General features: G+C 34.8%; 1 protein-coding gene across 6 annotated transcripts in view; it reads right to left on the bottom strand.

Moving 5' to 3' along the window:
• SLC10A7 (solute carrier family 10 member 7) overlaps positions 1–27,887 on the bottom strand; it is a 252,926-nt gene that overhangs the window by 150,355 nt on the left and 74,684 nt on the right. For 4 of the 6 annotated variants that reach the window (XM_082636696.1, XM_082636698.1, XM_082636693.1 and 1 more), the window contains exon 5: positions 24,193–24,231. The exons of the other annotated variants lie outside the window; for them this stretch is intronic. In XM_082636696.1, coding sequence (XP_082492822.1) covers positions 24,193–24,231 — 39 coding nt within the window. The remainder of the gene's footprint in view (positions 1–24,192; positions 24,232–27,887) is intronic. 6 annotated transcript variants of the gene reach the window in all.

Genomic DNA, 27,887 nt, shown 5'->3' with positions numbered 1-27,887 from the left:
GGCAAAAGTGCAGGACCTAGAGCCGCAGGAACACTCTTTTTACCCCTAGGAGGTGTCATGAAGGGAAGGGGTCAAGAAGCATAGTTCTAAGCCAAACTCTGCTCCCTTTGATACCCTACCTGTCTTCTTTCCTTACAGCTAGCAGTAACCCTGTGATTGAGCTCTGACCAATGAAAGATTAGAGCAAGTCTGCTGAGAGCCTCTTGGGAATGTTTGTTCTTACTTATTAAAATGACAGAGATAAGAAGAAAGCTTCCCAGCAATGCCTTTCCCCTTCCATCCTACCTTGAACAACACACAATGCCTGAAGCTGCAGCAGCCTTCTTGCTACCACGAGGCCACAAAGCATAGATGCTGAAGCTTTTTGTCTTCAGAGCCAAAGGAAAGATATTTTAAACCTATAGATTTACACAGATGGAGTCAAAATTTTAGCAGTTCCAAAACTTTGAGTCTCAACTGAGGAAGGAAGGAAGGAAGGAAGGGAGGGAGGGAGGGAGGGAGGAAAGGAGAGAGACAGAAGGGAAGAAACAAAAGCATATCTTGTTCTTAGCTTCTTCACCTTTAAAATGAGGTGTTTATGTTTTTCTCCTTGACATACATAAAACCTCTTTGGGTGTCCTGAAGTGCTCTGAGTTCACCAAAAGCAGGTGTTTTGACACTAGTATCAGTCTCTAACTACCAGTGTGGTACTCTGTAACAAGGTTAACCAGCCTTTGAGACCAAAACGCAAAATGAGCCAAAATGAGAGTAGAAATAATTCCAGGAATTGTGATATTTCCCTTAAAATGTAAGTCTGCTTTAAAATTACATATTAAATGTTTAAAAATATCTCAGTTCTACCTTTTAAAAAAACAGGAGTCTTAATTATAAGATTACAGAACAAATGGCTTATCTTTTTTTTTTTTAAATCTTCTTACCCAGCACGGAATAATGCACACACAGGGACCTGAGAAATATTTCATGGTGAGGTTGATGGTAATGACAATTAGAAAGCTACTTTCACATTTATTTGTCTTTAGTGGCTTTCATTATAACAAAAATTAGAAAGAAAAACAATTTCCAGTTTCTATTGTTTTATATCGTCCCTTAAACCTGTGAGTTATCTGTTCCTGGGTGTATTTTTTTTTTCATATAGAGATTTAAGTCACTTGCTGGAACAAAACTTACAAAATGAAGTTCATTTTGCTTGTCAAGTACAGATAAAAGGAAGAAGGGGAAGAAACAGTTTAAATGTAAAAGGCATCCTTTCCCTAACTCCTGAACTAGTTCACACAATACAATGAATAATTGAACTGCCTGAAACTTCGTATGTGCAGAACGCTGCATGCAGACCAGTGGCATTTTCACTTCAAATTTGTATAGTCTTTAGTCAGCATGCTTCATCTGCATTTCTAACACCTGCTTCAGTCAGCTGTGAAGTAGGCTGTTACTTCTATGGCTCTCTTTTATCTTTACTCTGTACCTCTAACAACAAAAAAAAAATTGCATGATGGAATATAATTACTTGGCCTAAAAGAGATAGGGAGGAACTCACATGATCTTCTGAAAGGCATTTTCCTTTACCTTATCCAAAGGTAATTTTAAAACAAGTTACTAATCATCATTCTTTATCATATACATCTTTAAACATAAATTTTGTATGGCAAAAATAACAGCATCAACACTTTTCTGCAATGAGTATCTGTTTTAGGAACAAAGGAAAGTAAAAACTTAAATGCAATGACTGATATCATTTGTAAAGTACACAAATATCTCTTCTAAACTAGTTATTATTGTGCTACTATTAAAATGATACTCTTCTAGCTTAGTGCCCCTCATGTGACCTAGATTAAAGTTTTGTGTATGTCAACATAAATATCAGCCAAATTTTGACTATCTATTAACAATGACTCACATTATTTTTCCTGTATTAAACAACTTCATATGGATGACTTAAGGAAACAAAGCTTTGTTTCCTTTGTTAGCTTTGTTTCATAAGGAAACAAAGCTAAACTTTATGAAAAATTAGATACATGGGGAAATGCCATCAGAAGGAAGGAATGTGGGTCAGGATGGAATACTGCAAAGTTCAAAGTATAGAGTATTTTAAAAGAAACTTTTACTACCTTCTATAACTTAAAGTATACTCTGGTTTAAAATGGAACTCCTTCAGCTACAAAACATAATGGAAAGCAGACTGTATGAGGAATAATAGGAACTGGATTCTAGCTGTGTTTCTTCTCATTACTAGCTAGGTAACTTTGGACAAACCAATGGACTTTTTGGACTCTTAATTTCATTATCTATTAAATGACAAAAATAATGACAACTAGTATTTATTACTTACTAGTGTGCCACTCTACTAAACATTTAACAAAGAATGTTTCATTTAATCTGCACAACACTATACAAGGTAGGCACATTTGCAATTCGCAGGGATTAGACACACATAAAGAAATACACACCCAGGAAGTTGCTCCAGAATTAGTCTCATTCAAAACTCCAGTTTCACAATACTGTGCTTGCCTCACAGGAGAGGCATGGTGCTTACCTGAAAAATATATGCACAAGAGCTCTGACATGCATAAGATACTACATACATATAAACAATCCAGGGAACAGCCTGTGAGAATGCCCAAAGCTGTAACAAGCTTGGTTCAGTAGTTATCACCTGGGTTCCAGCCGCTGTCACCTTTTGGCTGAACTAGCGCAACCATTTCCTAACTGGTTCCTCTGCTCCTGCCCTTAATCCTACAGTCCATTCTCAACAAAGTGGTCATTGAGATTATGTTACTGGTCTGCTCAGAACCCTCAAATGTCTTTCCATCTGCTATGAATTGAATTCTGTTCCCCTAAAATTCCTATGTGGAAGCCCTAACCCCTAATGTGACTGTATTTGGAGATATGGCCTTTGAGAAGTAATTAGGTTAAATGAGGTCATAAGGATGGGGCCCTAATCCAAAGGACTAGTGTCGTATTAGAAGAGAGACATCAGATCCAATCCCTCTTTCTCTCTCTTTCTCTTAAGCCACCCAGTCCACAGCATTTTGTTATGGCAGCTCAAGTTGACTAATACACCAGCTTATTTAGATTTAAACTCAAAGGTCTTTCAATGGCCCACATATAATCTGGCCCCTTGTCACATATCTGAATTTATCTCTATTGCCCACCCTACTCTGGCCCTTCTCCTGCCTGGCCCTTTAAACTTTGGAGACATTCTCTTTATATGGACACTATTTCCCCAAATTTTCTCATGGCTTTCTCCCTCAGCTGCTTCACGTCTCTGTTGAAACGTTCTAAGTGAGACCGTCACCTATCACCTTTTTAAAAAACTGCAACCCCTCTAGCTTCCTCCTGTCTTTCTCCCTTCCTGCTTCATTTTTCTCCATTTTCTCCATATGACATATACACACATATAGATATAACTAAAATATATAGATAACTAAAATATATAATATAAAATGAATATGTAATAATCACATGAACTATATATACACATAGAATATATATACATGTAATATATACGTTTAGTCGCAAACCTATATATTTTAGTTGTTATAGTCCCTCACTAGAATGTAAGCTCCATGAGGTTTTATACATTTCCATAGCCTCAATATGGAGTACGTGCTCAATAAAGTATTTGTTGGATGAATGAACTGGAGAAACTCAAGTATGTCCACATGGAAGCTGCCTTGTGGGTGAAGAAGGTGGCATGGGATGAAGCTGGAGAGGAAGGCAAGGCATAGATCATGCAGGACCTTGTAAGCCATATAAGGAATTTGGGTATTTATTCTAAGAAACACTGAAGGATTTTAAGCAGGAAAATGTCAAATCAATTTACATGGTTCAAGATCATTCTCACTGCTATATAGAAAATGGAATGGAATGGGCCAAAAAAGAGAGGGAGAAATCCAGAGCAACTTCCATTTCTGGGGTTAATGCATGTTTTGGTGTCTCTTCATGTGAGGATGTGTACACCCTTAACACATGCTGATGTAAAAAGAAGGCATTGCTCACCTTATCACAATTATATTTGCAAAGCTCCCAATACTATCTCTCAAAATTTAAATATTTCTTTCCTATATCTTTTCCTTCTGAATAAGCCCTGCAATGTACTTATATAATGACTTTTAGGAAATTCTAATTACTCAGCCCCCAATGCATAACATAGTCAGTACTTTGAGCTTACACAAAACATATCTCTGCACAAGGTGAATAAAGGTTATGAGGAGCCTAATTTTCTGAGATTCTTTTTGCTATAAATTTGGCTAACAGCTTTGGTAGTATGAGAAAGAAGATAAGTGAGAGAAACACTGGTGATTTAACCTCCAGTGTTCCCTTAAGGACAAACATTTGTCACCTTGACAGCAAGGTGAAAGGTTTGCAGCGAGTGTGCTTATAACAGGACTCTCCCCACTCTCCCCTCCCTGGGGATCTGTGATTTCTGAACAGGCATGATCTGAACGGATGATGATGATGACGATGAGCCACAGGAAAGGCCAGGGGAGAAAAAGAGGTTGAGACCCACATAACTCAGAGCCTCAAACTGAAATGCTACTCCAGGGACCATCACAGAGATTTACCATTTGCTGCTCTTCCTTCTAAGGTTCCACTTGAAGCTGGAGTAATCAACCCTATAAATTATCACAGAACATTCCAACAGCATCCAATGTTAACAGCAAGGATCCCGTTGATAATAATTATGAGCTTGTTATAAAACTGAAGTAGGTCTTAACCATATATACCGCCACTTTCTATACACATCTCTAAATTTCTAATTCGAACATGAAAGTCGGCTGCAGGCTCCAATCAGGTGCTAAAATAAGCCTGATTCTCACTCTCAATGAACACACATAACCCAAATTAGCATTAATGTCATGACACCTATGCGTCAAAAAGAATAATAAGATCTCTGTTTTGGCCTATGAGCTAAATTGTTTACTATTTTCAAAGTGAAATAGGAAGAGGTATTTAGAAAGCTAAGAACTTAAAAAAAAGAATTAAAGTTATGAATTTATGAGCATTTGTGTTCTAATTTAATTTCAGGAATCAGTGGCAACTATTTGTCTCCCTTTGAGGAATGGAACTTTGGCTATGATACTATTTTATACTTTTCCTTTGAAAAACATCTTAAGCTGAAATCACTATAAAATCAAAATTGAAGCTATCATCCATCCCATTTGAATATTTATTCATTACCTAATCATCACTGACTCTAAGTACTGTCAGATGGACCAAACTATTTTTTTTTCTTTCTTTTTTTGCGGTACGCGGGCCTCTCACTGTTGTGGCCTCTCCCATTGCGGAGCACAGGCTCTGGATGCGCAGGCTCAGTGGCCATGGCTCACGGGCCCAACCGTTCCGTGGCATGTGGGATCCTCCCGGACTAAGGCACGAACCCGTGTCCCCTGCATTGGCAGGCGGACTCTCAACCACTGCGCCACCAGGGAAGCCCCCAAACTATTTTTAATTAAAAAAAAAAAACTTTAACCTAACCAACTCAAATAAACACAATTAATAGAAAAGTAAGGTTAAAAAATGTATAGGAGTAGAGGGGAGTGGCAATAGAGAGGTGAAGGCTGGGATACGGAAAGGATGAGATCAGAAGTTTTAAAAAAAAAAAAGAGGGAAGGGCATTAATGGTCAACCCCAAAGAATCTATATTGGTTTAAGACCCATGTATCCTCCATTCATGAAGGAAAACAGATTCGAATCATGTCCATCCCTGGACACCTGCCTTTGAACGTCCCACCACCACCATGTAACTAATAGGTATCAATTCAAACTTAGTCATCTCACTCAAAATTAGTCTCTTGCTTAAATTCCCTGTTTTTCTTCACGACACCACAGCTTTAATCCTAAGATCCTTGAGTCTCCTGTCTATGTTCCTTGCATTTCCTGGCCTTTCTACCATAAAGATATCCCAAACTCTTTTGTGAAAAACTGGACCAGTAAAAGTCTGTAAGTGGGAAAACAGCATCATAGTTATGTTTACTAAAGAGAGCCCTTACTTATTAAATTCATGTTGAAATGAGAAGACGTGTGGGGTTTGCTTCAAAATAATACCTGAGAGAAGAAAAGTGGATGCGAGTGTAGAGGAAACAAGAGTGGGCTGAGTTAAGAATCTCTGAAGCTGAGAGATGTGTACACAACATTCATTAATATTATCTGACCTACTTTGTATAAGTTTCAGAGTTTCTAACTAAAAAATGTTGTTGTTTTTAAGGGTCCAGACGTTTAGGAAAATACTGTTTCTAGGGACTAGATAAAAAGTCTAAATACAGCATTATAGAGAGGGTTTTGGCCATAGGGATGAGGAGGGTCAGGGTTTCTAAAGTAAGCTGGATAATAGTAACAGCCACTACCACTTATAATTCTTGCTAATGTGCCAGACATTCTGCTAAGCATCTCAGGGACTCAATCTAACTGAATCTTTTTAACAGTGCTAGGAGGTAAATATCCTTGATTCAAAGCTTCGTAGTGAGACTCCTATGTCAGGACCTTCATACAGTAGGCACTAGGTTAATATTAGCTGTCTAAATAATTTAATAAATGGCTAAGAAAGTTTTTCCTTTTTCTTTTGTGCTTGTGGTTCTTTCTTTGTAAGAAAATTTAAAGGCTCTAGCCAGGACGTTCATCACTGTTTGTCTACACTCAGAATGGTGTACGTTCGTCTTTCACATACAAACTCACCAACAAACACACTGCTGCCAGGCCACTTATCTTAAGATACCACTTTTGGCATGATATACTCCTAGAAGATACCTCAATAATGCCTCATCTGGTATCAAGTTCAAGTTTTGCTTCCCATTCAAGGCTCTTCATTAACCTATCTCACATAATTTCTACCAGTCACCAACAAGATTTGGCTTAGTCCCATAAACACCTCTCTTTTCACTGTGTTTTACCTGCACTTACCCATTCATTTATTTATTCATTACATATTGATCATCTACTGTGTACCAGGCACTATATTTGCCATTACATCTACATATAGAGATAGAGCAATGAGCATAAAGAGCACAGTCCCTGCCCTTGCTGGGCCACATCCACTCTCAGGTTGACCTTCTCTGCTTGTGTTGTTCTCGATTTTAAAGATCTTACATTGAACATCCTCCAGGAATCCTTTCCTGATCACTTTACCCTGTCTTGCTCTCCCTTTCTGAATTGATGGTACCACACATTTAAGCACTTGATTATATTTTTTCTTGTTTTTCTCCCAGCATTTTACTTATGCCTGTTTCATTTCCTCCATTACACTAAGTCTCTTAAACAGAAATTGTGTCTTATACTTTTCTTCATCACCCAACTGAATGTAACTCAACTGAATTCATGGATATGTATACAGCATGTCATTAATCAATAGCTTTTGGTATTGAAAAGAGTTTAGAATACTAAGTCAAACTAAGACCAAGATCTAATTTATCTTTGCAAATAGAGATATAAGAAAATCTCTAGAGAAGGAACAGGTATATAAAAGATACAGTTATATAAAAAAAAAAGAGAAGAGGAACAAAAAGAAAAATTTCTCCTACATGGTATAACTGTCTCCCAATCATGTGTGATACTTTATAAGTTCTATGAAACATCAGTCTTTTTCTTAATTCATGTATTTTATATTTATTTTGTATAACATAGAGACCATACTATAGCCCAAATTTAATAGGGTTCTACTAAGATGTCAATAATATTGATAAAAGTAAATGAGGTCTTTACTTATTTAACTTTTTTAAAAGAAAAACTATTTTCAAAGCAAGCAAAGATTAATATTCTACATGTAGAGACCATTTTCATTTTCTATATATAGAGACTACTGTCTTTTATATTTACCTTAAAAGAATATTACGACAGTTAAACCCTGTGTAAAAGTGGAACTAAAAAGTCTAATAAATGAATTTGCAGGCTTTTCATGTCAATTATACCTTTCTTGTAGAAATTCAGCTATGACAAATATTAGACCAGGCCTCCTTCTATGTATTACTCGTCCCTGTTGGATTATTATTTTGTATTATACCAGATTTTTGTCTACAAGACACTATCATTATAACTCATCAAAAACTTAGCCTACTAGGTAGACTTCTGCTTATAGAATCAGTAACAGTAAGATCCCCTGAGCCTTAGTCTGGAATGAGCATCACTATATTCCCAAATTCTATTTATTCTGCAAGGCTTCTTCTCATACCAATTCCCAATCGCGCATACGGTAGCTATTCTTTTACATGTACTTTTGTATGTATTTGATTACTACAGTGTAAGCCCTCTGAGAGCAGGATCTGTGTCCGGAGACATCTTGGTCTCCCAGAAGCTACACTGAATCCATTACCTCTAAAGTACTCAATAACAAGTGACCTTTTCTAATGATAAGAACAATTGTGTATAAGAATATGGATGAATAAATATTTATTTGAGTGTATATACATAATCTCCAATAAGTTCTTTCACAAGTCCACCAAGCACATAAAAATTCCACAGGTAAAAATTATATATATATATGAATTATATGTTACCTTAAAAATATTTTTCCAAAGTACATATATTTTTCTAAAATTCTAAGTTCCTAAAAAGTGAGCTATATTATCCAAATATTCCCCAAACAGACTTTTATTTGAAAATGAATTCTTAGGTCTGCTTAAGAATTTACTTTGTCTTTATTACTTTGTTTTCATCTTCCTCCAGTTCTGGAAGAGATATCTATTTCTTCCTACTCCCTACAGACTATAACTTGGACAAACTTAGAGTATAACTCAGACAAATGAAAATTTGCTTAATAGTTGCCATGGTTGAGACTTAAATAACTTTTTGATAAATTATTACCTCTTATTAAATGTTCTGACTGGCCTGATTATATTATAGGATTTCCTTGAATAGAGACAGTCTTTGCCTAACTAATAGCATAGAACCTATATCAAAATTATAATTCAAAATAGCAAACAGAGGTGGTAAAAATATATATATAAAAAAAAGAAGAAAACCAACAAAGGTTGGTAATTTTAACAGTGAAGAGCTTAGGCATGTGACTAATCAGAATTTCTAAAAGAATAGATGGGAAAAATAAGTAAAGCTAAATTTATTCAAGGATGTCTGAAATACGTCCTTTCAGGTTTTATGTTTAAATGTCCATTCTTGGGGCTTCCCTGGTGGCGCAGTGGTTGAGAGTCCACCTGCCGATGCAGGGGACGTGGGTTCATGCCACGGTCTGGGAAGATCCCACATGCCACGGAGCAGTTGGGCCCATGAGCCATGGCCGCTGGGCCTGCGCATCCGGAGCCTGTGCTCCACAACGGGAGAGGCCACAACAGTGAGAAGCCCGCGTACCGCAAAAAAAAAAAAAAAAAAAAAAAGTCCATTCTTCCATGGATTGAAAATGATAATAAATGGTAGTTCTTATTTGGCAAAATAAAGAATTAAAGACACCGGGCACTCCCCAAAATTTCTTTTGAAATTTTACTGATCAAGAAATCCAAATGTTCGAAAATCACTGACCTCGTTAAACTATCATGTAAGAAAGACCAGTCTTACTGAGTATGATCTTTCAAATGTGCAAGGGTAAAGCAGATTTTAAAAAATTCCTAGAATCCCATGAGAACAGTTGTTAAATGCAGAGGAAGGCACACAAATTAAAAATAAAATCATATTCAGACTTTGAAAATGGATTGACTTTCAGGCCCCTCTAGCTACAACATTGTACTATTTTCCAAAGGATATCTCTTACACATTTATTTTCCTGGCACTGTCAGCATTTCTGAATGAGCTTTATTCATTTATCAAAATAGCAAAGTGTTAGAAAAAGAAAGAAATCTACAAGTCAAAATTATGAAAATTATAATATAACCATTTAAAAATGTTTTGGCTGTGCACTGGAGTTTTTTCCAATACTCCAATGTAAACAGTCCTCTCAGTAACTGTAGGAGAATTGCAAATGAAATTCATGAGCACTTATTAATAAGTAGAGTAGTTAAGTGCTGGATACATAACCAACAATTATCTTAACAACAACAAAATCCCTGTTGATCGACTTCAAATTCACTAAAGAAGATCGGAATAGTAAGTTGGACTATATCTGAAATACGTATACAAAATGAAGACATATAAAGATATCAGACACCAAATTATATTAAAATAGATAATGCAAACTATTTTGTCAATTAAACATCTCTTCGGTGTTGCCCAATAGAACTTTCTGCAACGATGAAAATGTTCAGCATCCTGCACTGTTCATTACAGTAACCAGCAGTCACATGTGGTTACTGAATCCCTGAAATGTGTGACTGGGGAACTGAATGTTTAATTTTGTTTAATTTTAACTAATTAAATTTTAAATAGCTGCATGTAGCTTGTAGCTACCTTATAGGTCAGTTTAAGCATAGATGATACAAAATGGGATTTTATATTTGTATTTCTTCCCTCTTTGAACTTGGTAATAAAGGAAATGCCTTTACAGCAAAGACAAGCAAAATCACTTTAAAACATTAGAATGGTTTCAATGTCAGCAAGATTTCACTTTAAGGTATGGTAAGTCTATAAAAAGGGAAACTAGTCAGCAATGAAAGCAGTGAAAGTACCTTAAAGTAATTTTTAAGAACACATACCTAAGCACCATCTAGGAAAGAAGATCCCTGATCCAAATGATGGACCTGTTTCCAAGGGCAACATAACCCTCGTTGTGGAGCCAGACACATTCACTTACAACAGCCTGATAGAATCAAACTTGGGAATTATCTCCCTATCTCTCCTTCCTCTAATTCCAGTCCCACCAAGTAAACTTCCTTTTTATTTTTTTTAAGTAAAATTCTTATTAAAATATCTTCTCATGTGAATTTAGCCATGAGGAGAGAAGGCATCAACCCAAGTGTCTAAGAGCTTCTCATAATTATCTTTCCCACTCTCAATTAATAAACTGGCAATCTGCTTGAAATATCATTATCTACGAGTACGATTAATGTGAGTCCATCCCTGTGAGCTGGAGACACAAAATCAGTTTCTGAAACAGAACCATAGTAAATTTACAAAGTATGTGTCCCTTAGAGCTCTGGCAATGAGGAGCTCAGTATCTTAAAAGTGGATGATTCAAATAGACAAAGAAAAAAACAGTAATGTTACTGGAAATGATTCTGCTTAAGGGTGACATCATGCCAAGAAAAGGCTTAACCCAAGAAAAGAGGTCTCAGATCTTTGAAGCAACAAGAGTGATTTCCAGCAGAGAAAGAAAAACTTCCTTTAAGACTATATGGCACCCAACTTCTTAAAGGAGAAAAACTTCCCCTTCTAGTTTGTTTGTATTTTTATAACACATATCAAAACATATATGTTAGGTGACTCACTACATATATTTCCCATGTAGAAATGAAAGGCTAACAACATCTAGAAAATCTAAGACAGCGATGCGCAATGATACTTTAGATTTCCATTAGTTTACGATATTTTTGTCACTAGAAAACCCTTAGTGATTGTGGCATCAGGTTGATAAAATTTGGGGAAAAAAGCCAGACATAATGGAAGATTCATTTCAAGACTAACGATTGTTGAGATTGCTCCTTAGGGAGATCTTGATGCTGCTTTTCAAATATATCTTGAAGCTTCATACAAAAAAAAAAAAAAAAAAAAAGCACTCTAAGAGGAAGCATTCTTCCTAATGTAGATATTTTCTACTGTTACACATTTAAGCCTTTTTTTAAGACCACTTGTCTGCACTGGTGGGAGTTTTTATTCAATTTTTTTAAGAGTTGGAAATTTAACGTTTTGACTTCAACAGTTGTTTAGCTTGAAACTACATGAGATATGGATCCAAAATTCTATAGAGACATTTAATGATACAGAATCAGGATTCAACCATCTTTGAGGGAAAATATCTATGAATTAAAGGGCAAAAGGCAGGAAGTCTCCACATACATTTCTCTAATATTTTCCATTATTTCTACTCATTTTTTCCTCTTTAGTTTAAAGAAGTAGAAGTAAATGAAGAAAAGGAAGTAACACGTAAGTCTACTTTCTTTGGTGGGGGGCAGTAAAGAAGAAATAACCTTTCCTATTGCTTTAGTTATTGAAAAAGATTGAAAAGCTGTCCTGCTCCAAATTTGTATACCTCAGCAGTTACTGATCAGGAATTCTGAATGGCTTATTAGGCTACTATAACAAATATAAATGGCACAAAGGTATTTTTTAGGTTATCGTAAGAAAATGCAACCAACTCTTCCGTGAAAAAAATCATGTCTGATTAACCATACATTGCTTCCTTCAGTATCTTAAAATTCTCTCTTCTTTATTCCATTATATAGAGGTATTTCAGACTCTCCAAAGCTCTGCTAGCTAAAGTCACATCTTCATTATTTTCTGTATCTCACTTAACAAATTTTAACCTCTGACAAGATAATAAGGCCAACATCAAAGTAATATTCTGAATCATGAACCTACCAAACTCAAGTGCAGACGGCTGTAACATGATGCTTCTAAAGAAGGAACTGCATTAGCTTTCATTTGCTGTCATATCATATTGCAAGTTCAAGCTATCTGCCTCCTCATTATCACCTTGGCTTCTCTTTCTTTCTTTCTTTTTCTTTTTTTGGTCATTTGTATTTCCTAAGTACTTCTAATGCCTCTCAGTCATGGATTTGACCTCGTTTTTATACACCATTGAATTGGTTCTTCTATTTTTCAGACTTACTTTCATTTTTACTTCTTCTCTAGGATACTGTACAATTTCTTTTTCAGCATTGTCTAGAAATTTGGCTTTCAATTGTCAATTTAATTATATATTTCACAAGTTGTGAAAGGATAACTTTAACGATATAATCCTTTTCCTGAATACCAACAGTGCAACAATTCTTTAAAATGAACTCACTTATTATAGCCCCTTATTTACAAATATCCAGCTCTTTATAAATATATATGTAGTAATCAAATGTAGCAATTTTTCATGGAAAACTTTCTGATATTTAAGATAAATTATTTGAATCATAATAGCATATGGGTTGGTAATCTATTACATAGAGACGATCTGCCCTAATCTACTCACAGGGAGTTATTATAAGAAAATCTTACAAATCACCCAATGTCAAATTTAGATGTGGGAATGAGTTTGCATCCTCATTCCAAATCAATACCGTGAATATAAAACAATATGAATTTCTATGGCTATAGCATTTCTTTTTCTTTGTTTTTATAGCATATGTTTTATTGAAACTAAAAGTTTATGATTTAAAATCACTTTAACATAAGTAAGAAAAATTTGGTGGATAACTAATTAAAGTAATATTGGGATTTTTGTCAAACTAATTTAACATATAATTAGCATGCATTTTAAGTGCATATTATACATAAGATATTTTATAATCTTAGATACATGAAGAAGAGAGGTTAAAATAACATTCACTGAACCTACTTATTCATTTAACAAATATTTTTTGTGTGCTGACCATGTGCCAGATACTACATGTGCTGTGGATAGTGCAGTGAACCAAACCACCTAGAAGAAAAATACCCACCTTCATGGAGCATTGATTGGAATAAGGAGAGACAGACAATAAAAATAATAAATATATAATGTTAGAAGATATGTATTTTAGAAAAAAATGATAAGGGCAAGATCACAGGAGGAGCCAGAGGTGGGAGACAAGATTAGAATTTTAAGCTAACTATATCAAGCAGTTGCAATCTAGATGGAAAGTCATCCCAAGAGCTAAATAACCATAAAAGAAAAGCTGGAGAACTTGCTTGAAGGTGCAGACAGGCTTTTGAGAGATGGATAGGATATGGAAAGGATGGGAATAGTATAAGCAAAGAGGTGGGAGCCCCAAGTGTTGGGGGAAAGGGAGTAAAGAGTAAATCAACAGTTAAAATGTGAATGTAAGAAGGATGCTGGAGAGAGAGGGGATGGGGTTGCACTGAGAAGACTCCAGAATGGCCAACTGGGTGGTGGGCAATAAAGAGCCACTGAAGGCATTGAGGCATAGGAGTAACATATAAAAGTAGTATGTGAAGATAGTTTATCTTACAATAACATATAGGATGGTGAGAAAGAATATAGGATGCACCACTTTGGTTCTTGAGAATAACCAAAAGCACAATAATATTAATAAACATTATCCTTCCTAAATAAATGGATAAAAAGAATATCATAAGCTTTCAAGTGAAAACGTAGGAACACTTTGAAAATAACTACTTTTAAGAGAGTTGCCTGAATAATGAAAAACTAAACCACAAATACTGACCACTAGACCAAGCACTGTTACAGTAAAACTATAAACACAGTGGACATTTTTAATTTAATTACTCTACTTATTAGAAACATCACAGAAAAAGCTACCCAGGAAAAGTAAACACGTATGTGGTTCTGTCAAAAGAGAAAGAAAATGTACAAACTGCATACTCGGAGTACAACCATCAGTGGACATGTAAAATATGAATCAATGTTCATCTCATGAGCCTGGAGAGCTGTGATGCTTTGACTTTAATTTCCAAGATACCATGTTCTCATCATGAAAAGTTTCTTTCCCCTGACCAGTACAGTTTGTTCAATTATAAAAGTTAAAATCAAATTGATCAGGGTTTTTAAAATCATATTTTATTTTTTAAAAGTCCTCTATTATTTGAAACTTTGCAACTAAGAGAGCTATTCACCTTACTCAACAATCCTCCAAGTAGAAACATTTTACTGTTAGTTTGTGTGAATATTTGCAAATTAAATTGATAGAGATCAAAATGAGGTTTCTATAATTTTTAATCACTATTCTATGTACATCTCCATTTTATACTTCAAACGAATAATTTTATCTTAGGTAATTATATTAATGTCATGGGTAATATCCTAAGATAGAGAAACCATTTTTAACAGTCATGAATACTTATCCAATTATTTTCAGGGACAAGCATATATGTCACTATGTAGATATGAGAGTATCACTACAAAGATGGACTTACATGAAAGGAAAACAAAAAACAACAGTTGGGCCATCAACAACAGAAACTGACTTCTTTATCCAATGGTACCTTAATCAGGTGAAGTACTTTCAAACTGTTATTTGTATTTGTTAACTCCTGTATGACAGGCTTTACTTTTAAACATACATTATGTATGCATTTTGTCTGTAAAGCTAAAAGAAAATACATGTGAAATTTTATCTGATACTGTGATTAGGGAAAGGCTTTATAAGTATAAAGACTATGGAAAAATCCATAAAGGGAAATATGGATACATTTGACAGACATAAAAACTTTAAACTTCTACAATTATACGCAAAATAATGAATCCCAACTCGTATAAGGCATCATGTACAAACATTAACTCAAAATGGATCACAGACTTAAATATAAAAACAAAAACTTTAAAACATCTGGAAGAAAACATAAAGAATCTTGTGATTTTGGATTAAACAAGAATTTCTTAGAGGACACAAAAACCAAGAGCCATAAAAGAAAAAAAAATGGATTTAATCAAAATTTAAAACTTCTGCTCTTCAAAAGACACCATTAAGAAAATGAGAAGACAAGCCACAGACTGGGAGAAAACACTTGCAAAATACATATCTGATAAATGACTGGTGTTCAAACATATTTAGAAATTTACAATCCAATTATAAGAAAACAACCCCATTAAAAAATAGACAAGATATTTGAACAGACACCCCCAAGAAGATACACAGGTGGCAAATAAGCACAAAAAAAGATGTCCAACATCATTCGCCATTAGGGAACTAGAAGTTAAAGATATGATGATGTATCACTAAACACCTATTAGAATGGCTAAAATAAAAAGTACTGCTAATACCAAGGGCTGGCCAGGATATGGAGCAACTAGATTCCTCAAACATTCCTGATAGAAATGGTAAAAGGTACAGCCACTTTGGAAAACAATTTGGTGATTTCATATGATATTAAACATATGCAGGTGTCCCTCAGTATCTGCAGGGAATTGGTTCTAGGAACCCCACAGATGCTAAACTCTACAGACACTCAAGTCCCTTATATAAAATAATGTAGTATTTGCATATAACCTATGCACATCCCCCATATACTTTAAATCATCTCTAGATTACATATAATACCTGATAAAAGGTAAATGCTACGTAAATAGTTGCAGCAAGTTCAAGTTTTCCTTTTTGGAACTTCCTGGAATCTTTTTTTTTTTTCCTGAATATTTTTGAGCTCAGCTGGTTGAATTCTTGATGTGGAACCTAAGGATACAGAGGGCTGACTATACTACAATTAAAATAGCTTTAAAAAAGTTAATTTTTAACACAATGTTCCCACAGAATAAGTTATATATCTTAAGGTACTTTTCTAAGTCAGCTTTTGATATACTTACAAACTGAATCTAGTATCTGATAAGCTGCTTTTTAAAAACATCTATATTGGTAGACACATAAACTTAAAATTCAGTTTTCTTTGGAATTTCAATAAAAATGAAAGAGTTTTATTTTAATAATTGGAGATGCTAATCTTCTGCTTTACTTGAAGTTATATAGTCAGAATAAGTGGTCCTCAAACTCTGTGAGAGCAAATCATTTAGGGGTAATTAAGAATCAGGTTGCCTGCATAATCACACTGTGAAAAATGACATTTAAAATCCAGGAATTTTATATGCCTTGAAGCCAAGACCTCATATACATACATATATATATATATACATATTTAGTTAGTTAGCTCTAAAACCTAACGTAAATTTAGTTAGTTAGCTCTAAAACCTAGCCCAGAGCCCAGCACATAGTAGATTACTTCCTAGAGGAAGTCTACAAATGTTTAATTAATAAAATTGATATAAGGGCAAACAATGATACACAATGAATTGAGCTTAAAAAAAAGTTTGATTTCTTAATTTCAAACTACAATCTGCCATTTCCAATAACACAGACCATTGTTTTTTAGAAGTGCTAAGTGTTTACTTGAAAACCTGAGTCCACAATAGAGTTTAGATGTCTAACTTTGCTTTCTTCCTAAAGACCAGTAATTAAAGGGAAGGTTCTTTCTGGTTGGTAGAATCCACAAGTTTAAACAGTTTATGCATGCTCAGATGCCCTCCTGCTTCTTTTCCCATGCCCAGATTTATTTTGGAATGGCAGTTCGGTCTGAATCAATGAGGTATATTGAGAATGGAAAATGATTACCTCCTCCCTTCCCCCCACCATGGGACTTGATATTCTCACCTTAAGAATCACTAATGCAGATGAAGACATGAAACTTAATTGTTTGGCTCACCACACTATTATCCCCAGATCACCCAAATATTAGCTTAATAACTGAGTTAATCATGGTAAATTTTTAGTTTGGAGAAACAGAAACAGAGAAATGAGAACTATCTAACACATTATCATCATTTAGCAGTTAGTGGGTATCTCCTACTAAAGGCCATAGACTAAGAAATTCTGTAGTTAGGTTGGATTCAAATTAAGGAAATAGTCTTGCTTTTAACCAACTACTAGGATTGTGTTTCTTAGGAGGTCCTTTACAAATATCCTGCACCCCGCCCCCCAAATTTATATTTCTTTATTTTTACCTAAATCGGTATAGGAGCAAGTACTTTTCCAGTTTGGGAATGATGACATTTTAAAAATTAATAAAAATAAAAATGAAAGTACATGGCATATGTTAAAGGGTAATAAAATAATTTCAGTCAATTGGCTAGTTCTACACCAGTAGATTTCTTTAAATGGTAATGAAATCATTGCTTTTTAAAAAATCCATCATTATTAAAATAAAAAAAAAAGTTGCCTCAGCCTCCACCAAAATTAGATTTGTAAGTTGCCGGTCATTCCTATAATTAAATCTATGTCACAAATTTGCAAGAAAAATGGTCACTGTGACTAATGCATTTACTTGCTACACAAGTCCTGTCAGACGGCATAGAGCATTATGCTGCTATAATGGAGTAGGTAAGGATTCTATACATTTTTATGAAGTAACGAAGACCATTTTTTTATTTACAGTGATTGTACTTCAGATAAGAATTTGTCTGAGAAATGAATCCAAATGCAACTATCACGGGGTTTTCCTTACTCAAGCGATATTGCATACTTTTACGTCTACAAACATGTTTGGCACACATGCATACTGCTTTTCTGGACAAGTGTTAGGTAGAAAATATTCTAATGAAAGAAACACGAACATATTCATGTTGCCAGAGTCCCTGATTCTGGGGGTTTCCTCATTTGACCTCCCCAAATGGTTTTATTTCATCTCTTTGCTGAAATGATTTGAGAAATGACCCTAGAGAACGGTGCTTCCCAGAGCCTAAGGACAGTGAAGCCCAAAGTGGAAGTCAAAGCAAACGACACAGAGACAGAGAATTAGTAATAAAACTTACTCTCTTTACAAAAAATCTTTTTCAGTCCTTCAGATTGCAGGAAGAGACAGTTCTTGGTTAGGTACTGATGCTAATTCCACTTCTTATCAAAAGGAGGGTAGGCATGGACTCAGAGCCTTGTGTAGGCAGCAGAGTACAAATTAATAATAGTTTTTTCCTATTTGATTTAACTTCAGTTACCTTCTCTTCATGACAAGATTGGTTTTTATTTGACATGCTGATGTAGAGTTTCACTTTAAAATAAAGTTAAATTTTAAAAGTGAGTTTTATTTAACTTAATAATACAAATAATATGTTGACATGGCAAAAGTCATAAAGGTGCCTGAAATTTGGAAGACACTGCCTTCAAGGCAATTCCTGTCCTCTTAATTCTTTTACTGTTACTTATTTTTTTCACATATTTATGTATTGTGCATTTGCTTCAGTATCTGGTAAAGTGCCTTGAATCTAATTGACTCTGAGTATATGTGTGTTAATTTTATATGCTATTTTCCTATTTTGTGCCATACTGCTAATTGACCCAATGGCATTTTTTAAAGAGAAAGTAGTCTGTTCTCAGCAATCCAGCTTTCATGGTGTCCATTTGCCCAAAGAGGTGAACAAATGAAAGGCATAGAATGATGATGGATTCTGCTTTATAAAGGTAGAAACTAACTTCCTTTTGTCCAAACATAGTTCAAAAGTTACTTTAAAGCCCAGGATGGGTTATTTAAAATCCTGGGTTTATTGAGTCCTTATCAATGAAAGGATAAATGTAAGAAATAACATCCTGTAAGATAATACTGAATATTGCTCAAAAATTCAGTTGTTTGTTCTGGTGTTTGAGCTTAATGAAAATAAAAACCTGTATTTTAAACAAGTCATGAACTTTTGAGGGGAAACAAAGATCTCAACTGAATAATACAGGTTGGTTAAGATTTTAAACAAATTAAGGAAAAAAATTGGCATAGTTTTCAGTATTGCACAAAATGAGTATTCCATAAACATAAACTGAATTAAAAACTGACATCCTAGATTTAGATGAAAGGAAACCCAAATTAACAATTAAACCTTGTATGGTACCACCCTTAACCTTCTTCGTTAATATTTGAGATTCTTGATCTGATTTTTAAAAAGCAGTGTTGCACAGCAATCAAACAAGTTACAAAGTTAATGTGCTTCCTCTCTAACCGTTCTGAGTATGGCTGAGCACATTTTTGTATTTACAAGAAAGGAAGAATAAAGAAAGTGATAAACATATATCCCAAGTTATTAAAACATGGCATTTGTGTTTGAGACTTCTTTTCTTTCAGCAACTATTTTCTTTCAGCATCAGTTAACTATTAAATCTTTCTACAAAGATGGGTAGTAATGGAGGATCAGCCAAAGCAAAGAAGGAAGACAGAACAGCTAGGTAAGGGAAGAAAAATATGTGCTGGCTAGTTCTTCAGCTCAAGGTAAGGAGTTTCTTTTAACCCTTGGTCTGGCATTAAAAAAAAACAAAATTATTCATCTTAGAATAGTTTCTGCTGGTTCTGGCAATGACTATTTTAAAGGAGAATTATGTAGAAGAAACCCATTTCTTGATACTTTAAATGAGGAGATTTAGAAAGTAAACAGTGACTCTTAAAGATCTTTTTTAGACTAGGTGTTATCAATTCACAAAAATGATTTAACTTTGCTTAGAATTCTTTGCTGCTGTTTCAGAACTCCTTACATTTATGTTGCCATGAATTGCTATAATGCCGTATAACATAGTTATTTGAAACTCAGTTTGACATATCGACTTTGTTACTCACTAGGGTTTCCCTTTAAGATTAGGAATTACCAAAAATAATAAAATAGGCTAAGGAATCTAAAAGGAAAAAATTCTACTTTCTCCTATTAAACTTTAACTTATAATTCTTGAGGACATGGAAACACTGAATTTAGCCTCCAAACCAAAAATGCTCAGGGTCTAACAAATCACGTGATCAATTTTTTTCCAACATAGTTGAATCTTTTTAAGTTAAAGAAATGATTTTTCAATTGGAATTTTTCAAAAAGTTGCCAATATCTAAATCGATTTTTAAAAAATCTTTCTTTTGATGAGGAAGCAACATATGAAATGGTTGAACTTGAAATACATGGTTTTACATAGAAAAAACAGATATACATATAAATTTTGATAACATTTTCATTATTCAGGGTGGTTGACTATCAAATTTTATTAAAATTTCATCAAGAGGGAAATCTCAAAACACTTATTATGCTCCACAATTATTATAAACCAAACAATTTAAATGAGAGGAGGAGATAATAACATTAACTTCTTAACTTAAAGCAATCCTCTGTGACATAATTTTAAAATATTTTCTTGGCCTGAAATTTATGTAAATTGAATTCAACTATCATTAGTTATTATCAGCCTAGCTACATTTAAAAAAGTTTTCTGTGACAATTAGTTCTTAAAAACACTGTTTTAATTAGACCTGGGACATTATTAAACTAGCTAATAAATATGTACAGTAGTTTATTTGGTATACCCAGATGTCTGAAAATCAACAAGAAGGCCCAAATAGTTCTTTCTTCAAAAATTTTTCTAGTAAAAGGCCTTCATTCAAAGTTTTAATGTAATCCAAAATAAATAGCCTTTTCACACTCCATGCTTTAAATACAAAAGAAATGGTCACTCATAACCAGAGAATAATCATTGAATCAGTGTATCTTAGAATTATAGGGCTTAGTCACAGATAACCAGTTTCTTCATTTTATGAATGTCCATGGTCATGCACAAAAAATTCATGGTAGAACTTGGAGAAAACCTAGACCAGTTATTTCTACTACATCATTCAAGCATTTTTTATAGATTATCCCATTTAATCCTTACCTCAACTGTATAGTTTAGGTACTCTCATTACCCCATTTTATATATATGGAAGGTTTTGTGGTTAGAATAGTATTCAGTGAAGTAAGGATTTAAATCCAGTCTGACTCTAGAAACCATCCTACTACCAATAATCCTAAATTTTAAGGATAGGTGAATATTTTTCATTTATAAAGGAAATTCAAAAAAAATAACTCTTAACAAGTACCACCCTTTAGGAATAACAAAATAAAACATGAAGGTTATAGTTTGGAATTTTCCTCCTCTAAAATAAGTCCTTTTACCCAAGCCCAACTCAAGCACCAACTTCTCCCTGAAGCCTTCTCATGTCATTCAACTAAGCTTAATCTCTTTCTTCAAACTCTTGACAAATGCTATACACTGCTCTTTTGCACAAAGCACTAGCTGCCTCTTATACATTCTCTTCTTCCTTAATTACAGAAATTCAGTTTATAGCTCTTACAAAATTGCCACATGTCCCAGCCTCTCCAGTGGCTAGGTAGGATCATATGACTAAGTTATGCAATAAGATATTACTGCAAGTATGGTGTTGGAGTTCCAGGAATGCTGTTTAAAGAAAGCAGACTTAACTTTTAGGGGAGCTCTTTTGTGCTTTCCCAAGGTAAAGACTTTGTTATCCAGGTTTCTTTTTGGCCGGAGCTCCAGCAGCTATCTTGGACCATAAGGTAACATTGATGAAGGCAGCTGTGTGCTGTGGATGGTGCAGGAGAAAGATGGGTGTCTCTGTACACAATGAGACCATGAAGCTCCCATGACAGCCTCCTTCCAGATTTTACATAATAGAGAAATAAACATTTATGTTTGTCCAAGCCACTATTTTTTTTCCTGGTAAGTAAGCTGAGCCTAATTCTAACTGATTTAGTTGAGACTTGCACATAGTTCATAATCCAAGGTTTGTTGTAACTATGGTGGAGAGGGAAGAAAAATAAATAAAATTGTTTCTCTTACAACATTGGAGCAAAACATTTCCAATCATAATTTTTATTCTCAACCCCTTCTGGTAATTTTCAGCTTTGGGAAAGAAAAAGGAGGGAAAGGAAGGGGAAGGGGAAACAATGGAAGACGCTTCTACCTCTCTGCCACTGTTCACGCCTTTTTCCTCTCCTCTCTTCTCGACTAGCTAAGTCCTAACACACTTCAAGGCCCAACAGCAAAATTGTTTCTGTCCGACTTTTCAACCCAGAGTTCATATCTGACAATCATACATCGCCTAGTAACATCTTTTGTTTGATTTGTTAGCTTTTACATTGTATTTCTTTTTCTATGTGTTATCTCCACAGCAGAGTGGGACCGTGTTGTATTTTTTTGCACCTCTACAGCTATTAGAAAACCACCTCTGTGTGCAGGAAATCAATAAATAATTTCGATTGACTCATTAATGTAAGAAAAAAAGGTGAAGAGAGGAAAAAGAGCAAAAAACTAAGGAGAATGCATAACGTTTTAAAAGTGAAAGGGCATAACAAAAATCCGAAAGAATCCCTAGAACAAGTTTGACTTCACTGGATCTTATCAAAGAATTGGGCCTGGTAGAACAAATAACATGATACATTTATTGTTCATACAGTCAGTCAGTGCAAAGCTCAAACTGTACTTAGCGAGCTTGTCCTCCAGCTAAAGGACTATACTTTGCTTTAGTTACTCAGACAATTGCCTCAAAGTTATTTTCTCAATTACACCAGACATTTTAAAGAGTAGGAGATACAGCTTAGGAAACCATGTTTCGACAGTGGATGTATACAAATCCAAACCATGTAAAAAAACTGTCTTCCAGCAAGAACATATCTTATAGATATTATTTTGTCAATTGTGACAACATATAGAAAATAATACTTGGATATGTGAAATAATGACAAGAAAATATCACTGAGTCTAAAATAAGTAGCTGAAGAGACCATTTGCATTAAATGGACTCTATTACCTCTCTTCTAAAACCCAATAATAATAATACACCATCAGGAATAATATTACTACTTCTTTAAAAATAAGATAGAATCTAAGCATGTATTTTGCAGAAGCTACATCCTTAAAAGCTCTGTAACACTGGGACATTAAAAGCTATATAGGACTATACAGAGTTAACACTATGTAACAATATGTTTTAAAGCTTCAAGTATATTTAAATACATACAATAATAAGTGACATAAAGAGCATTTTAAACAGAAGTAATTGATATTTTGCCTAGACTCATGAACCAGCTTATATACCTCGCTGATTTCATTCTCAATTTTTTGTAAATCACTGTAACCACATATCTGTTAATGAGTTATATATCTAAAAATACAATATTCTAATTTGTTTTCATCAATTTAGCAAAGTTTTAGGGAGGGTATAAATAAAATATTCAGTTGACAGAAAACTCAGTTTCTTTCTCATTCTTTCATAACACAAACCAAGTCTTTGTTTATATCATCTGTTTAAAAGATAATGATTAAAAAATGCTAAAATAATATTGTCCTTATAATTATATTTGTTCTACTTATGAAAGATGAACTATTTTTAATCTTTTTATATACAATTGATAGTTCACATGTCAAAAAATATTGTATTTTCTTGCAAATTACTCATTAGTTATTTCCTCATTTCAAATTTTTTTTCACATAGATTTCTCAGAAGTATCTAAGACAGTAGCTTCTTTAAAAGTGAAATGTACAAAATAAATGACATGTCAACAAGTAAATTAGCATTCCCTTTCTGACCAGCTGGGTCATGTTTCCTTTTTCAAAATCCTCAGTCCCATGACACAAAATAATAATAATCTAGAAGACCTCATTAAATGATCAATATATTGACATACCTCTATAAGGAGACACATAGTGTTTTAATTGATTCCTTGAATCCATTAAATGGAATATTAAACCCAAGCCTCTAAATTATAAGAGAACATTTCCTTTATTTATTAATTTTCTTTAGGGTATGGATAATGGTATATGGAAGGATTCAAGAACTTTTATATTTAACCAAATAGTAAAAAAAAGTCCAATTTTCACTAAATATTTCATACAAACATCACAACAAAAGTTATAAAAGACAAATTAAACCATGTTTACTTACCAAAAAACTTCCAAAGGCTGAATTAAATATTGCAGCTGCCTATAGAGAAAATAAATGGGGGGAAAAAAACTCACTGAAAGTAAATAGGAAAAGGGAAAGCAAAGACTATCATTCTCCCATCCCCCACTATTCAAAACCTTAAAACACTGACTCTGTAAAGCAAAGTTAGTCACTGCTTACAAAAATTGCCAGTAGCCTGTAGTTTACTAAGATAGATGAGCTACAGCTTAGGAATCCATAAATAATGGGTCTCAAAAGCAAGCAGAAAAGGCTTGCCATAAGATGCTTTGAACCTATATGACAGTACTGAAGAATCATCCCCAATAGCAAATTGAAACCTTGTTGTTATTGATTTTGCTACTAGACTTAAAACAATCAGAGGTTGATTTATTCACCAAAAAAAGAAAAGAAAAAGAAAAGAAAGGAAGAAAATTCATATTACTGGGAAAAGGAATACCAGAATTGTAAAGCAAACATTAGTACTCTCCATCAGGGAGCATAAGACCTATGAGCTACACCCACAAAGTGAGATCTGTAGTTCCCATACAACACACACTAGAAATAGGAACAATGCTGTTAAGACCATGGAAGTTATTGCTACACAATTAATTCTAAAGTAGAAACAGGCAAGAAAAACTTCTGTTTGGTGTTCAAAAAAGAAGAAATACTTGACTTTGAGCTTACCTAAATGTCCCGGGAATACATAGTAGATATAATATAGTCCTTAACTTTAATTCAATCACTATAGTCCATGAAGCTACACCTGAATTCTGAAAGCTTCTCACATGACTTCCAAAAGATAAAAACTCGTATAATATCCAATTTGATGAAAAAAAGAGAGAGAAAGGAAAATAATAAAAAGCAGAAGGTGGGGCAGAGAAAACCTATTGACAACTCCTGTGGATCCAGAGCAGAATTAAATTAATCATCATGGACATTAGCAGCCACATTGTAGTAAGAAGAGGATGTCAGTTTAGCAAGTTTGAATAAAGTCCAAAGCCAAGCTAAGAGCTGTAGCTGAAAATGCCTTCTGCTCCAGAAGAGAATGCAATGAGAATGCGTGGGTAATGAGATCCTTGGCTCCAGAGAGCTTAGCTCTCCTATTCAAGTTCATAATTAATTCAAAGCTTTGATAATTTCATTAGATTTCTCCTTTGCTGGCCTTATCAATAAAAGATGGCACTGGACCACAGCTCCGCTGTGGCATAAACATAGGCACAGGCACAGACCAGGGAAACCTTTGCTTCCTGACAGGGACAATGGCATATGGTATTTCATGTTGTACAGGGAGCAGTGAAGGAAAAAAAAAAAGATTCGGCTAAATAAAACATCACAGATGACAAATGTAAACTGTAGCAACATATTTAACACATCTTCCTAGAATCCGATTATGGATGATTCAGGAAAAAGTTTTATGTGCAAAGAAAAATAAGTAAAACTGTAAAAATAAATGAGTTGTGGGGAGATCGATAGGGAACACTGCCTTTCTTTTGATAAAAATGTACTTCGCCACAAACAATGTTTATTTCTAGACCCTATTTTGTGCTTAGAACGAGTTTCTCTCTTTTTAGTAAAGAAATGAGGTATTCCTGTTTGAGCTCCTCTCTTCCAGATTTGTTTCTTTCCAGTGCCTTTCACCAGCCTTATACTAGATCACTAATAGTTTTGCCTAGCATTTAAAAAAACAAACAAACATGGAACATTAGAAACAAAAAGACTCAGAAGTCAAAGTAAAATAAGTACTAACTACTACTCATTAGATCATATCACTATACTCCCACTCCATCCTATTCTCTTTTAACCCAAACCCAAGCAATATATTTTATGTGGATTGGCTATGTTCCTGCATTTTATAAAATGATGGTGATGACAGTGATGAGACATCTTAGGTATCCAAAGATGCTGCAGGCCAACTTCTTAGCTATTTTCCTGATAGTGGTGATGGATTTGAAATCACTCAACATGCAGTGGGCTCTGGCAACCATTGGTGACTTGGCTGATTAAGGTTCTGGGTTCTCTGAAGAACCATGTGAAATGGGACACCGAACCAAGGATCCTGGGCTCAATAGCAACAGATAATTAAGCTAACAGTTGGCTCAATTTTGCCATTGCAGCATAGGAAGCCATTACGTTTTCCAGAGTTCCAAAAAGTGATGACAAATATTTAGAGAGCTTTTAATTGATATATAAAGACAAGCGTATCTTTTGACTTAAGGGGGAATTCCCAGCTCTTCAGCATGAACTACAAGGCCGTCCATGAACAGGTCTCTGTCCATCTCATTTATTGCCTCAAAATTTATATTCTGACAGCACCAAACTACTTGCGATTCTCCACACTCATCATGCTGTTTCTCACCTCTTTGCGCCTTGGCCTGGAATGCCCTTCTGCCTGCCAGGGAACTCCCATTTACCTTAGTGACTCAGCTTAAGCATCGTCCTTCCAAGAAGCTTTCAATCACCTCGTCAACACTCACACATCCATACTTCTGGGTGGCCTGAGTGTCCCCATACCTGCTGTCACAACATCCTGAGCATACTTCTGCCCTGGCACTTGTCACACTATTGAATGACCTATCTACATGCCTCCCTGACCCATGAGAGGCTCAAGTCTTCTAAGGAAGGAATCTAATGAAGCTCATCCTGAGCACCTCCATGTTTGCTAATTGGATTTCTAAAATAAGTAGGATTCCCAGAAATGTCCAAAGTCTACTTCTCCAACTACATCCTTCTATGTGTTTGGTAGAATCCAAGGATTGGCAGACAAAGAAGACTGGATCTGCCACCTGGCACCACAGCCAAGCAGTGGAAATGACATTTAGACTTTGGTCTCTCACCCAGTATAAGTATCTCTCTCACAGCATTGTATTTTACTTCTCTTAACCTCCCTATTCTTATATAGTTATATACACACACTTAATGTAATATAAAAAAATTTTACAATTTGCCACCACTATATAGCAATAGAGTTAGTTAAATAAAATCTAGAATTACCAAGGAATACTCTGTAGCCATTAAAAAGATGACCTGCATATACTGATATTAATTTAGCAGGCTAAGATATTTTCATTAAAAAAAGCAAGTTTCAAAACAGTGTGTGTAATTCCTTCAGTATGTGTTTCTCCAAACCACCATGAAATTCACCCACCACTAGCTGGGTTTTCTACAATTCAACTCATTTCTGATATTATCTACCCTCAACTAGCATCCGATTCCCCAGGTTAAGGGTTCAGAACCATAAGGCTGTCCCCACTTCAGATGTCAATCAAAAGTCAAGGCTGTCACCTGTGCTTCTGACCAACTGACTATAAATCGGAGGTTCCACAACCCAGTCCCCTCCAGTTTGATTAATTTGCTAGAGCAGCTCACAGAACTCAGCTTACTCACTAGATTACTACTTTATCATAAAAGGCTATAACTCAGGAACAGCCAGATGGAAGAGATGCAGAGGGCAAGGTATGGGGCAAGGCTGTGGAGCTTCCATGCCCTCTGATCGCAGGCCTCTATCATCACCTCCAGTGCTCACCAACCCAGAAGCTCACCAAACCCATCCTTTGGGTTTCTATAGAGGCTCCATTACATAGCATGATTGATTTCAACATTGGCCATTGGTGACTGAACTCAATCTCTAGCCCCTCTCCCCTCCCCAGAGGTCCAACCTTCTAATCTCTGATTGGTTCCCCTGGCAACCAGCCCCA

The sequence above is a fragment of the Mesoplodon mirus genome (assembly GCF_964341445.2).
Source record: "Mesoplodon mirus genome assembly, chromosome: 2".
Classification (NCBI taxonomy): domain Eukaryota; kingdom Metazoa; phylum Chordata; class Mammalia; order Artiodactyla; family Ziphiidae; genus Mesoplodon; species Mesoplodon mirus.
The sequence above is the reverse complement of the archived record's forward strand: the minus strand, read 5'-3'. Positions and strand labels throughout refer to the sequence as shown.